General features: G+C 54.0%; 6 protein-coding genes across 6 annotated transcripts; 4 read left to right on the top strand and 2 right to left on the bottom strand.

Moving 5' to 3' along the window:
* Positions 1–320: 320 nt before the first annotated feature.
* On the top strand, positions 321–1,667 carry EsH8_X_000501 (aldo/keto reductase; the record flags this gene model as incomplete). Its single annotated transcript, XM_083274589.1, has 7 exons — positions 321–389; positions 446–592; positions 648–752; positions 819–1,103; positions 1,172–1,227; positions 1,287–1,432; positions 1,489–1,667. 7 exons carry the CDS (start codon positions 321–323, stop codon positions 1,665–1,667), a joined length of 987 nt encoding a protein of 328 aa, XP_083119981.1.
* Positions 1,668–2,230: 563 nt separating this feature from the next.
* Positions 2,231–3,548, top strand: EsH8_X_000500 (D-galactonate dehydratase; the record flags this gene model as incomplete). Its single annotated transcript, XM_083274588.1, has 4 exons — positions 2,231–2,406; positions 2,462–2,571; positions 2,624–2,735; positions 2,801–3,548. 4 exons carry the CDS (start codon positions 2,231–2,233, stop codon positions 3,546–3,548), a joined length of 1,146 nt encoding a protein of 381 aa, XP_083119980.1.
* A 169-nt stretch (positions 3,549–3,717) lies between these two features.
* Positions 3,718–6,006, bottom strand: EsH8_X_000499 (Six-hairpin glycosidase-like protein; the record flags this gene model as incomplete). The annotated part of the gene is made up of 8 exons (XM_083274587.1): positions 3,718–3,824; positions 3,918–3,944; positions 3,998–4,430; positions 4,481–4,538; positions 4,596–4,750; positions 4,806–4,881; positions 4,936–5,089; positions 5,148–6,006. The coding sequence occupies 8 exons, from the start codon at positions 6,004–6,006 to the stop codon at positions 3,718–3,720; spliced, it is 1,869 nt and encodes a 622-aa protein (XP_083119979.1).
* Positions 6,007–8,111: 2,105 nt separating this feature from the next.
* Positions 8,112–9,641, top strand: EsH8_X_000498 (citrate synthase-like protein; the record flags this gene model as incomplete). The annotated part of the gene is made up of 1 exon (XM_083274586.1): positions 8,112–9,641. The coding sequence occupies one exon, from the start codon at positions 8,112–8,114 to the stop codon at positions 9,639–9,641; it is 1,530 nt and encodes a 509-aa protein (XP_083119978.1).
* A 123-nt stretch (positions 9,642–9,764) lies between these two features.
* Positions 9,765–10,759, bottom strand: EsH8_X_000497 (aromatic alcohol reductase; the record flags this gene model as incomplete). The annotated part of the gene is made up of 2 exons (XM_083274585.1): positions 9,765–10,670; positions 10,724–10,759. 2 exons carry the CDS (start codon positions 10,757–10,759, stop codon positions 9,765–9,767), a joined length of 942 nt encoding a protein of 313 aa, XP_083119977.1.
* A 1,234-nt stretch (positions 10,760–11,993) lies between these two features.
* Positions 11,994–13,238, top strand: EsH8_X_000496 (uncharacterized protein; the record flags this gene model as incomplete). The annotated part of the gene is made up of 1 exon (XM_083274584.1): positions 11,994–13,238. One exon carries the CDS (start codon positions 11,994–11,996, stop codon positions 13,236–13,238), a length of 1,245 nt encoding a protein of 414 aa, XP_083119976.1.
* Between the last annotated feature and the right edge of the window lie 559 nt (positions 13,239–13,797).

Here is a 13,797-nt window from a genome sequence, read left to right as displayed (position 1 = left end):
AAAGACGCGCGGGGAACATCCCGACGCTATGTGGCCCGGCCGTCGGACATCGTCGGCTAGGGTCAATGGCCGGAAAAGAGGTTTACATAATGCTATTCCGTGTAACGGACCGTTGCCGCCTCATGGTGTGATGCGGAAATCTTGCAGTGGAAACCGAATGTCGACAGCCTCAAGTTGGGGATATAAGAGCGGGTGCAATTTATTCACGTTGGGCGGGTGTGACATATGATAGACACATTACACGCGGATAACTCATCACCTGTATCCTTCTGTACAATCACATCCGTTGACGGAATCACCAAACACAGACCTCTGCAATCATGGTGCTGGCTCAATCTTTCAAGCTTCTCTCGGGACATGAGATCCCAGCAGTTGGTCTGGGTACTTGGGTAAGCAGTGATCAGTCAGTGGGGTAGCGACTCGCACCTAACCGGTTGATTTGTAGCAATCCAAGCCCAACGAGGTCAAGAACGCGGTTGAGCATGCTCTGAAGTCGGGTTACCGCCACATTGATGCTGCCGCTGTTTATGATAACGAGAAGGAAGTCGGAGAGGGTATCAAGGCCGCGGGTGTTGACAGAAAAGACATTTTCGTAGGTGCAATCATGAAAGGTTCGCGGGAACCTCAACGGCTGATCCTTGTCTCAGATCACCAGTAAGCTTTGGAACACTCACCACAAGGCCGAGGACGTCGAGACCGCACTAGACATTACCCTCAGCGACCTGCAGACAGACTATGTCGACCTGTACCTGGTAAGGCTTCACCGATTTGTACCCACCACCTTCTCAGCCCGCCTAACGCAATATGTCGTGCATTAGATTCACTGGCCCGTGTCATTCAGAAAGGAGGACGATGTCAACCGCTTCCCCTTGCATCCGGTGACGGAGGCTGTGGACGTGATTGACGTTCCCGTCGCCGAGACCTGGAAGGCCTTGGAGGCACTGGTCAAGAAGGGCAAGATCCGTAGCATCGGTGTCTCCAACTTCACACGCGAGAAGATCGAGGAGCTGTGGAAGACGGCCGAGATTAAGCCGGCAGTGAACCAGATCGAGGCGCACCCGTACCTGCAGCAGCCCGACCTGCTGGCCTGGTCCAAGGAGAAGGTAAGCCGACGGAGAAAAAGAATCCCTGATTGCATTCTGCGGCGCTCGCTAATCTGGGGTGAATGCAGGGTATTGTAGTCACGGCGTACAGCCCCCTTGCCAACAACATTTACAACCTGCCTCGGTAAGAGCCCTTCATATGGCATTCGCGTTGTCTAAGACCCGCGTGCTAATGGCGTGTAGTGCCGTCGATGACCCCACCATCATCGAGCTCGCAAAGTCTTTGGGCAAGGAGCCGGCCCAGATCCTTATCAGCTGGTCTATTCAGAGAGGAACCGTTGTGCTTCCCAAGTCTGTTACTCCTTCCAGAATCGAGAAGAACTTTGAAGGTACGTGATCATTTTTGGAAGCTTCCATGAAAGTACTGGTCGCTGACTTGAACTAGTCTTTGAGCTGCCCAAGGACGTTTTTGAGAAGATCAACGCCCTGGACAGGAACCACCGCTACAACTTCCCGGCCCGTCTCGGCGTGGACATCTTTGGCGAGTCCGACCCGGAGACGCTGAAGAAGGCGGTAGAGACGTGGGTGGCACAGCAGAAGAAGATCAGAGCGGGCACTGCATAGACCTGGAAATAGAATATCCCATATTCCGTAGCTTGCGATAGAATCGGGAATAGACATGGAATTTTGATGAGCCACCAATTAAACCAGCCCAGCTGTGCCAGTCCCTCGGTGAGCCTTTTCCGACAGCCTTTTCCCTCACCTGGCGGAAAAGCGCACACCGAGACCCCGCACCTCCTCTTTGCCCCTCAGAAACTACTCGGGTGAGGGTGTGCCGAACCCCGCACTGCCCATCCCGCACGTTCTCCGTCCACTTTTTACAGCCGGGTAATGGCCGCGCCATTCCGACGGGGGTCAAAGCGGAGATCGGACGGGAGAGTGATGCGGCTGAGGAGGCGGCTGACCAGGCGGCTCGGCGAGGTTCCGGACTTCCTTCCGACTTTCCCGTGGCTCAACTCCGTCAAGCTCCGCTTTATCATGGCAATATTAGCTCACGATTGCCTCAAAACAGCTTGTATTTGGAGAGTGTCCATCTATCCAGCTCAGACACCGCAGCCCATCTTCTTCCACTTGCCAGTCAAGCAAACAACCCAACACTTAGTATTGCCGTTATAATCGACTCAGTCATGGGGAAAATAGCGACGATGGAATACTTCCGGGTGCCACCCAGGTGGCTTTTCGTGAAGATCACCGATGAAGATGGAAACGTCGGCTGGGGCGAAGCCTCTTTGGAGGGCCACACTCAAGCGGTGGAGGGTTGCCTGGACGCGTGGTTTGAGAGATACTCGGGCATGGACGCAGAGTAAGCTGGGACACCCATGAATGCACATGAAAGTTTGAAAGCTAACTTGTCGCAGTGATATCGAGCACATCTGGCAAATGTCCTGGCGAACGACATTCTACCGCGGCGGCCCTGTTTTTATGAGCGCATTGGCAGGCATCGACATTGCCTTGTGGGATTTGAAAGGTCAGCAGATCCACGTGGACCCAAATTACACACTGGAGCTAACATCCTGCAGCACGCAAGCTCGGGGTCCCTATTTGGCAGCTGCTGGGTGGAAAGGTCAGAGACAAGCTCAAAGTCTACGCCTGGATTGGCGGAGATCGGCCAAACGACGTCGAGAAGCAAGCGTTCGTGCCCCCACTAAATATTTCATCCTGAGAAACAACGCATTGACTCTTCTTTTTTCTTTTAGGCTTGCAAGAAAGGAGCAGGGATTCACTGCCGTCAAGATGAATGGTACTGAGGACCTCGGATGGCTCGATTCACCCGCCGCCCTTGACGCTGCCGTTGAGCGCGTCAAGGTCGTTAAGGCTCTGGGCATGGATGCTGGTGTGGATTTCCACGGTCGCGTGCATAAGCCGATGGCCAAGCAACTCGCCAAGGCCCTGGAGCCTCATCGTCCCCTTTTCATCGAGGAGCCCCTACTGTCCGAGCATCTGGGAGGTATCAAGGAGCTCAGCCACCTCACATCTATCCCCATCGCTCTGGGCGAGCGACTTCACAGTCGCTGGGACGTGAAGCCTTTCCTAGAGGCAGGCTGTGTGGATATTCTGCAGCCGGATATTTCGCACGTGGGAGGCATCTCCGAGATGCGACGCATCGCGGCCATGGCTGAGACGTACGATGTTGCCCTGGCGCCGCACTGCCCCTTGGGGCCAATTGCCTTGGCTGCCAACGTACAGGTCGACCTCGCTTCGCCAAACTTTGTGATCCAAGAGATGAGCTTGGGAATCCACTACAACAGCACCGGCCAGGATCTGACGAGTTACACTCTCAACCCTGAGGTGTGGAAGGTGACGGACGGATACATTGATCTTCTTACAGGGCCGGGGCTTGGCATTGAGATTGACGAGGCGCAGGTTCGCGAGCTGTCTAAGGATGCGAAGGCGTGGGTCAGCCCAGGATTTATCGGACCCGGTGGCGAGATTAGAGAGTGGTAGACAAAAACAAAGACTTTTTATAATTATTGAAAAGAAACCTCAATACAATGGTTCTTTATTTTTAGATGGGCTGAAGCTGCACAATTCCCTCATTGAACAGAAAGGTCGTTTTTTTTTTTTTTTGATAGCAACTCAGGCGGCTCGGTCATTTTTGATACGCCTACGCTACTTAAGGTGCCTTTTGCAGCCCTTCATGCTTCACAACCCAACCACCATCTTTCGGGAAGCCAGGTGCATCTCCTTCGGAACCCTGCCACCCACCAATCATGTATGCGACTGGATGTATATGTTAGTGATTCTAATTTCAAAGTTATTGAACATGAGACTCGATGAGCCTAAACTTGCCTGCGTAGAGAAAGCCTGCATTACCCGGCATGAAAGGAGGAGGAGTACCACCTGCAAAGTAAGTGAGTGAAGTTGACGCGGAACAGCTATGGCTGAAAACTCACCGTCGCCACCACGAATAGCGTAGCCGGCATCGTCGAATTTCCAGTAGCTGTAGGCGGTTAAGTGATAAATAGCTCTCTCTGGGTTCCCAATCCGAGCAGAGTTAATGGCCAACACGGGCCGTCCCCAACCGCGGATCTTTTGATCCGTCCAGACCTCCCACACTTTGTCGGCTGTCCTGAGGGCGACCTCTGGATCGACGGCAGGAGTGTCTGGGAGCACGCCTTGCATCATGATAAGGCTGCGTGGATCCCCGTTGAGCGCCGGATCGTTCCACCATGAGCTGTTCAGCCCTTCGTAGACAGCATAGAGACCATCTATCTGCGGAGGAGGCGCGAGGTTTTCGGCCACGGTTGTCCATTCCTCCGGGACGGGCTGGCCCAATCTCTTCTTCCATTCACGAGCGAGGTCAAGCCCGTACCTCCAGTAAGAGACCTGCATCAAAATGAGAAGGGGTTTCATGATATCAACTCGGTTGCACTTACTTCGTATGCCAAGTTAAGTGTCTGAGCAGGAGGTGTGTTTTCGGTAACTCCGTATGAGCTAAATAGTTTGGTAGTTAGTTTCAAGTGTTCTTCTAAATTAAATCAATGAACTTACGGTGGTCCCAAGTCATAGTGGCCAGAGCTCTCATTCTTCCAAGCATAAGACGCCATGTAGTCCGCCGTAGCCGTGAGGACTGCATCCCAGCGTTGCAAGGTCTCGCTAGTCGGCGATGCCTGATAAGCCAGCTCTGCCAAGTACATGGGATGCGGCTGTTCGCTTTAGTATAAATTTTCCGAGAAGCCATGGAGATAAGTGGTAGCTGACCTGTTGCCATAGTAAGAGACCGTTGATGCCGCCAGGAGAGCTGACACCAGTCCCCAGTTCGGTCATTTTAGGCCATCTAAAGGCATTTGTTAGATTATTAGAGATTCAGCTCGATTGTGGATGAGCTTACCTTGCTCCTTTCCATCCCATAGCTTTAGCCCTGGCGAATGATGTAGGCAGAAGTGTCTCATAGAGCGCCGGGAAGATGTTATCGAAGTACTTCTTCCGACCCCACGTCACCCAGTGAGCGTTGTGCCATACAACCATTTCCATGTGAAACTTTCCTGTCCAGTAATCAGCCATTTTCTATCTGGGCCGTTAACAAGAGACAATTTTACTCACCGTACCACCCATTATTCATCAATCCACTCTCCTGAGGCGACTGTCCGGATGCTGCACTGTTGACGCGAACATGATATTGCGACAGTATGATCCGCCTTTGCAGCTCAGTTGCGTTAGGATTTGACGACAGGGTCAGGTCAACGAAACCACCCTCGTTCCAGTAGTCGTGCCACTCATCTAAGCTTTGCTCCTGGATCTCAGATGGGGGTCTGGGTTCTTGGCGTTGCGGCGAGAAGTGCGCAGTGAATGTCACCGAGCTCGAAGACTGGTTGGAGGCGCGCGCCGAGGACAGAGTGTATCGGTGGGCGGTGACCTTATCAGATCCCTCTGGCTCATTCCTCGAAAGCTCGAGGGGCGATTCAAGCGGCCACCGGAGGTTGACGAAGTAGCTGGTCTCCTGCAGCTCGTGGTAGATATGCACCAAGTCAGGCCGCCCACAGCTCTTGACAATCCGGGTGGTGTGGTTCAGCGGGAAGTTGTAGACGCCCGCAAACACTTCGTACTTATAGGTCGTCGTGTGAATCGGCGGGTACGGGAAGTCGAGCTCAATTTCCAAGTCGCCCGACGATAGATGCTCGGAATCGACCTTGAAGGTGACGGCGTCAGAATCAAAGTCTCCCTGGGTGACTACCTTGACAGCCTCGCCATCGACATTGAACGTCGACGTGATGAAGCCACCCCATAAGTCAAGTTCTTGTTTCGGTTCCGCAATTTGCGTCGCGGAAAGAGTTTCGCCCTTGTATTTGAGGCCGATTCGACCCAGGTTGATGCGATTGGGGTTCCCAATCAGCCACTGCGAGACCTGGGGCAGTTTGGAGACGGGGATATCGTAGGAAACATTCCGGCCGTGGGTCAGCATGGGAACGCCCGTATAGTCGCTGAGTTTCTCGCTGCAGCCACAGAGTCAGAATCTGTGTCATAGATGAAGGACCATTCATGATTGACCCACCCATTCGTTGGCAGCGAGTCGTTATGCCATGCCCAGCTGGAGAGCGTGTTGAAGGGCAAAAATGTCTGAAATTCGCACATTCAGCAACTCTACAGGGGAGTAGGTGGTCATGGTAAGCCCACCTGCATGCCCGTATTGTCCACATTAAAAGCAAAATTGCCATTGCCGACTTGCAAAGGTGTAGTATTGTTATCTATCAAGTTGGTGCGGACAACATTGAACTGGGAAACGATTCGTTGTCTGGGAACAATAAGCAAAAGCCCCATTCTGGATGGCCAATGCCTCACCTGTCGATGCGTCCCAAAGCGGAAGCTGGTAGCAAGGCCACGCAGAACAGCGTAGCGAGTAACATGATGACTTGTACGAGGCGACGAAGCTAAACCTTGTCCCACAACCGTTGCAACTATCCATTGCTTGAGAAAAAGCTGGCCATCCCGCCATTTTGTAGCAATTTACCCGGAATAATTGCCAGGTTAAATTCCTCCACACGGAGGGCGATCCGGGAGAATCGGGACCCCGAATCGCATCACAACCCCTCCTCTATCCCGGTATTCTGGTAAGTGACGTCGGATACGCCAACAATTAGCCCGAGACCATTCGAAGGATCGTCGAACAGAGGAAGCAGAGGAGCGGCAACTTGAAATGCCCCTTGGAGAAGGAAGCGATCTGCGTTACTAGAATGCGGAGTAGACGGAGGAGGCATGCACGGCAAGGTACCCCAACTGCGGAACTCCATCTCCTTGGGGCATTTAGGCGGCTTGCGGGGAAGCTTAATAACTCGCGTTGGTGGGGGTGCCTGTTTTACTAGTCGCCGCTCAAGATACCCTGCATTCGCTTTTGATTGTTTGTATATTTAGTTACTGACATTGATAGATGTGCATAAATTCATGTTGTACTGATGCAGTCGATCTTTCAAGCCCAATCCAAACACGGAATGGGAAACAAAGAGGCCAGTTTCTTCTTGATGCGGTTCTACACACTTGGGTTTATATTTTGTGGATTATGATGCCTGATCGTAACCAAACTAAGCATTTTGTCGGGAAAAGACACCAATATTAACGGCGTCGGTTCAGCAATGATTGAAGTCATGCAGACCCTCTGGAGGACGACAACAGGAGCGTCAATACACCAAGTGATGCGGCACATATACTGCCCCTGTCCCAATGCAATGCCTCAGTAAAACGTACTCAGAAAATATGACAGACATTGTGGTTTCACGTGTTAATAGCTGAGAGCATTGCCTGGGAGGGACATCTTGTCTTAGGTACAGTAGAAAGGTTTATTTACCGTGAGGGAATTGGAGCATATTGAAAAAGCACATGCTGTGTTTTCTGCCCAAGGAAGACAAGAAAATAATTTGGAATATAGGGCCGTCACTGAGTAATAAAGTAGGATGAAGTTGCATTTTGGACCTGCCAAAGATTCCTTCTCATCTAGTTGTACAATTTTGATCGTCTTTGGTGAAATGGGTGGCGGGTACAGCGAGCAAATAAATGCATCCCGAAAACCCCCCCCAGACTCGACCTGTGCGCAGACCTGCCTGGAGAAACACCTAGCAGAGAAGTAATGCATATTATTAAGGATCGTGAGGAGCAGATATCATCAACCTCGACTCGTGCACGGTGCGTGCATGAAACTGCTTGCGCCGAGGAACGTTTGGTACGAACGGTGGCCCCAGCGCTGATGTCATGGCCACCGTGATGGTTAACAGCCACAGCCACACACTGTAGCACCCCTGGCATGTGCCAATGCAGCTAGCGCCAGCTCCTGTCCCTGGGGAATCAGTGGGGGAGCTAAGAACAACCTCGGCACACGGGGCAATGTTGCCGATCTCCCGACGTCAACCGACCTCTCGGCACCTCTTTCAGCTGCTCGGGAGACGCGTTTCGCGGCACGTTGCTTTGCATCTGAATTCCGTACGTCCGGCCTGTAACGCCTATTCAAAGCCATTGTCCTCGCTGCTGTCATCTCATTTCCTGGCCAATTCCACTCTCACGTCAAGCTCTCATCTCAGCATGGTTACTGTGGCAAAGAACGCGTCACGTGGCGCAACCGGCGCACCTCGCCAGTCGCTCACCATCGTCGACAACCGCACCGGGCAGTCGTATGAGCTCCCCATCAAGAACAACTCAGTGCTGGCTACGGACATCAAGAAAATCAAGTCGGCCCGCGGGAACGACCGCCCGGAAGATGAGACCGACCAGGGCCTGCGCGTTTATGACCCGGCCTACATGAACACCGCCGTGGTCCAGAGCACCATCACATACATCAACGGCCAGGAGGGCATCCTCCGGTACCGCGGATACCCCATCCAGCAACTCGTCAACAAGTCGCATTTCCTCGAGTCCGCCTTCCTGCTCATCTACGGCGAGCTCCCCACCAAGTCGCAGTATGGCAGGTGGCAGGACGAGATCATGCACCACACCTACATCCACAGCGATATTGAGGGCCTGCTCAAGTCCTTCCGGTACGACACCCATCCCATGGCCATGCTGCAGTCGTCCTTCTCTGCCCTGGGTGCCTTTGCGCCCGAGTCGAACCCCAGCTTGCAGGGGCAAAAGCTGTACACCAACGCCGCCGCGGGCGACATGGACGCCCTCAAGATGCTCGACAAGCAGATCCTGCGTATCATCGGCAAGGCGCCCACTCTGGCGGCCGCGTCGTACCGCATGCGTCAGGGAAGACCGTTCAACCGCCCTGCGCAGGGGCTCAGCTACACGGGCAACTTTCTGTACCTGCTCGACCACCTGAGCGGGCACGAGTACCAGCCTCACCCGGTGCTGGAGAAGGCTCTCGATGCGCTCTTCATCATCCACGCCGACCACGAGGTGAACTGCTCCACGGCGACGGTCTTGCAGGTCGGATCCAGTCTGGTCGACCCCTACAGCGTCGTGTCGGCCGGCTGCGCCGCGCTCTACGGGCCAAGCCACGGCGGCGCGAGCGAGAGTGCGATCCGCATGCTGATGGAGATCGGCAGCCCCGAGAACGTGCCCGCGTTCATGGCGAAGGTCGAGAAGAGGGAGCGGGTGCTGGTCGGCTTCGGGCACCGCGTCTACAAGAACGTGGACCCCCGCTCGACCGCCATCAGGCAGCTGGCGGAGGAGGTCTTCGCGGTGACGGGCCGCAACCAGCTCCTCGACACGGCCCTGACGCTGGCGCAGTACGCGCGCGAGAGCGAGTTCATGAAGAAGCGCAACCTGTACCCCAACGTTGACTTCTACTCCGGCCTCATCTACCAGGCCATGGGCTTCCCGCTGGACTTCTACCCGGTCCTGTTCGCCGTGCCCCGCTGCGTGGGATGGCTGGCGCACTGGAGGCAGCAGATGCTGCAGAAGGGAGGCGTCAAGATCTGGCGCCCCCGGCAGCTGTACATCGGCGAGGGCGAGCGAGAGTACGTCGAGACGGAGAAGAGGCAAGAGAAGCAGGCCAAGTCTGTGTTCGATGAGCCGGTGCAGGTCAGCCACGGCGGCGACAGCAAGAGGAACGAGCTGGCGACATTCAGGGACGAGATGGGCCAGGCCTGGAGGGGACGGTCGAAGCTTTAAGGGTCGGTGTGTGCTGTCATTTAGCGGAGCGGCGCAAGTGGCTTGGGAGCCAAGATTGTTTGATATAAGGAATACGTGTTCGATTAGGGAGAATATTACAATGAAATCTCGTTTCACTCTTCACTAATTTGCCAGGCCAGTCTTCTGGGCGAGGTCCCGAACCACGCCCTCAATCTCAGCCTCGGTCATTGCCTTCAGCCCGACCTTCTCGTTCCAGCTCATCTCCTGGAAGCTCTCGCTGCCGCCGTACCCCTTGCCATACATCATCTGGTTGTAGAACTGCATCATGCCCGACATGTCGCCCTTCTCGAGCTTGGCCTTGGCGTCCTGGTAAAGGTGCTCCACGTCCAAGTCCTCCGCCGGAAAGGCGTGGCCGGTAATCTTCTCGGCCAGCGCGGTCAACTGCTTCTCGGTCACGGCCGCCGAGTGGATGTACACGGACTTGTTCTCCGCCTCCTTGTACAGCCCGTTCTCGTTGCGGAGGACCTTGGCAACCGTCTCGGCAACGTCGGATGTCCTCGTCGTCCCGATCGGGTTTCCGCCACCGTTGTGGTACGTGGCCGTCTTGGTCTGGAAGTTGGGGCCCAAGCCGCCGATGGCCAGGACGAGCTCGAAGAAGGGCCCGTTGTTGATGCTCGTCCAGCTCGACTTACCGCCGGTCTTGGAGAGCTGCTCGATGAGATAGCGACGGGTCCGCACCTTGTCGGTGACGATGGGCAGGCCCTCGGCCAGCGGCGAATCAACGTTGGTGCTGTACTCTGAAGGGAAAATCCTCTTCACCCCGGCGGCGATGGCTGCGTCGATCCAGGGCTTCTGGTTCGCCAGAACAATGGGGTCTGGCATGGCCGAGATCACCGCATCGTGGCCGGCAAATGCTGTAGTGAGAGCGTTGACGTCATTGACATCGAGCTTGACGGATTTTGTGCCTGCGGGGGCGGGTTTGGTGGATTCGGAACGCTGGATGGCCGTGACAGTAAAGCCAGACTTGAGCAGGGCCTTGGCTATCTGCGAGCCAATCTGACCGGTCGCCTGCAACGAGTAAGCATATGAGGTCCAGAGGTTACAAATGGGGCAGCACTCACGCCAATGATGGCGACATTATGAATTGGTGTAGACATTGCGAGACGGAATGAGATATGTGGGTTTTGATTAGCACTCAATTATCGCGAAGGTAGCGTTCTATGACTTATGAAGATTGAAAAATGAAATAAAAGAAGCGGATGTTGCTGATGACGATGGTTTCATTGAACAGGAGCGTTGCAGTCCTCGTTTTATGAACTCGTCTCGGGGCCGAGCGCACCAGACTGCAGCACTGCACAAGAGCGGAGATTGCCGGCAGGTCGTCTGAACTGAGACCGACATGCATATTCTACACACGCTGATACATACCTACTGTGGGATTTGCTGTGTTGGGAAAAAAATGACGCCGGACCTCCGGAGGTCCTGATGAAATATTAGACGACACGACAAGAGAATTTCGTGCTCGGAAACATTCAGTATCTGAAAGCAAAGCGCGAGTAGTTTCAATCCCCAAGTGATGAATGTGGGTTTATTAGAGCGTATGGCTATGTCTAGGAGTCATGGGGTATGGTATGGTTTAGTCCTCTGAGTCTGAGCTGTCCTTCGAGCTCTCTTCCTTCGAGTTATTTTACCAGCAGCTTTTCTGCCCAATTACTGGCATCCTCCACTGCCATATGAACTCGTCGGGCTGCTCCCATGGCCTCGTAGTCAGCTAACTTCAACGGCGAGTCAAGCAACCCGTGGTCTGTGACCCAGGATCCTATCAGAGTTAACTTTGACGTCTCATGGGACAGTCTTGGAGCCAGGTTTGTTGTCAGCTGAGGCTTCGTCGTGGACGAACCGTGGAAGAGAGAGGACAATTTTCAACACCATCAACATCCAACATCGATACTGTCTTCAGGCCAGCAAGTGCACAGTGCGTAGAATGACACGATTTCTCCGAGCCAAAGATAGAAGGAAGGACCCGTCGTTTGAACTACGCTGACATCATCATAATGACCGTCTGCAGGCAGGTGCCGGTTGATATAATGAATTATGGCAGTAGCAGTGCCAGATATGAAATTTCCACAGCTCGGCTTCGGATCCACTAAATCTTGCAACACGATCCGCTTCTTAACATCTACACAATCCACTTCTTAACTACTGCACAACCCGCTTCTCAGCTTCTACACAATCCGTCAATACACTCACGAACACGATTGATACCGATAACAGTCACGTAAGTCACATCCCAGATGTGCTATTATCAAGCGGTTCAAGACGGCCGAAATTCAAACTCCTCAGATTTCGAGCGCTACCTGAGTGAAGGAAGCTAATACTTTGAAAAATAGAATGTCTTACGACAATGCCCAGGTCGCGGCTGCACCAGATCCCAACGTCAATCCCGCCATCGAGATGCATGCGGCGGCGAGCGCTTCCATCGCCCGGGGCGCCTCTCCTGCTTCTAATCTTCTTGAGCCAGCCGAAACCACAGCAGCTCTGGTCCCCATGGATCAGGTAAATTCTCCGTCGGCGATGCTGCCACCGGATCCCGCCGCGCAGTCGACTCTGGTCGAAGCTTTCAGGCCACCCAGCATGTCTGGCAACAATGTCTGGCCTAAAGAGTGGAAGGATGACAACATGAACACCGGCAAGAATCTGGAAAGTTTTCTTGCCCATATGCGCGAACGAGAGGCGTACTATGACTCGATCGGCGTCCCGTGCTGCCGAGTCGCTAAGGACGCGCATGGCAAAATGCAGCCCCGACAATGGGTTAGCTTGCAAGCTGCCAACTCGAAGCTCCTGGACGACAATCTTGATACCGAGTATGTCTGTGTAAGCCGAGAAGTCCCTGCAGACCAAGTCGGGAAGTCAACAGTCTACAAGATGGTGGGCAACTTGCGGCAGGGCGTGGATGTGATTATCATTCCCAAAGAAGAGGTAGCCGCCCACGAGGCCCAAGGCTGGGAAGTGTGGTACGCTCCAAGTCCTCCTCTCGACATCGAGAATAACTACAAAGATACCCGAACTGTCGATCGTCCGGTGGACGTCGTGTCGTATGATCGGCCCACCGCTGATACGATGCGCTACCTCGAACACGGCAACAACCTCATCAGCTCCGCCATGACCGACGGCAACTGGCGTCCTGGCCAGTTGATCGGCAAAAACGGATCGGACCCCGCGACGATGGCCCAATCGCCGTCCTTCGCCCCCCCGGACCGCCACGATCAGGTGTCCGAGAGTCGTTCAGCCACATCGACCGGGCACGTCTTGCAACATGCACGTCCTGCTGGTGTCTGTTATGGCTGGGGTGACTACGACCAGCATACCCACTGGCAATCATTCGGTCGTCGTGTCACCAAGGACATGGTAGAGAAGCAGAATTGGCCGACGGATCCACTGGCGCCGATCAGATTTGTCAACGAGTCGAACGAGACTAAAAAGACCTTTAACTCGCATTTCACTCAGGAAGACGTGTCATCTCTACACACGCCCGTCTCGTTACACGAGCTGCTCAATTCAGAACATAAACGAAAATTCCAGGGCTCCGACGAAGGGGAATCGGCAGTAGCCAAAGTCGACCACTCCCTTCCGTAAAAAAAAAAAAAAAGCTTCCATAAATGGGCGAAAGCCCACTCCTTCCTTATTCCTTGATGGGTAAAAACCCAATTCCTTGATGGGTGAAAACCCAATTTCCCGATGGGTGAAAACCTGACTTCTTAATGGGCGAAAACCCTTGGGCTTCGGCCCTAAAGCGTCGTTGGTGCTTCGGCATCTGGTCGCCCTGAGTATCTACTCGTCCCGCTAACGCGGGACAGTGGTATCAGGGAGCGGGTTCGATTCCCGCGCGATGCATTGTCTCATAACCCAATCAAGTCGAGTTCCAGCTGTTGCCTAGAAAGGCTATTTCCAAGGTGAGTTAGCTATGCAGTGATTACGTTGACACCTTCCTAGCATCCTGTCAGGACCAGGGCTTTCCATGCTAGCCACCCTGAAACCGGTACACGAGGCTTTGGCCGACGAGACCAACGGGCACCCAAACCGTGAAGTGATTATTTCAGGACCGTCCGAGAGACAAAAGACGCTTGCATTGCCGACGGTCACTTATCGAAGCTTATGAATGGCACTGCACACAAATGTTCGCGATGCTGAGCCA

The sequence above is a fragment of the Colletotrichum jinshuiense genome, chromosome 10 (assembly GCF_051148585.1).
Source record: "Colletotrichum jinshuiense chromosome 10, complete sequence".
In the NCBI taxonomy this organism is placed as follows: Eukaryota; Fungi; Ascomycota; class Sordariomycetes; order Glomerellales; family Glomerellaceae; genus Colletotrichum; species Colletotrichum jinshuiense.
The sequence above is the reverse complement of the archived record's forward strand: the minus strand, read 5'-3'. Positions and strand labels throughout refer to the sequence as shown.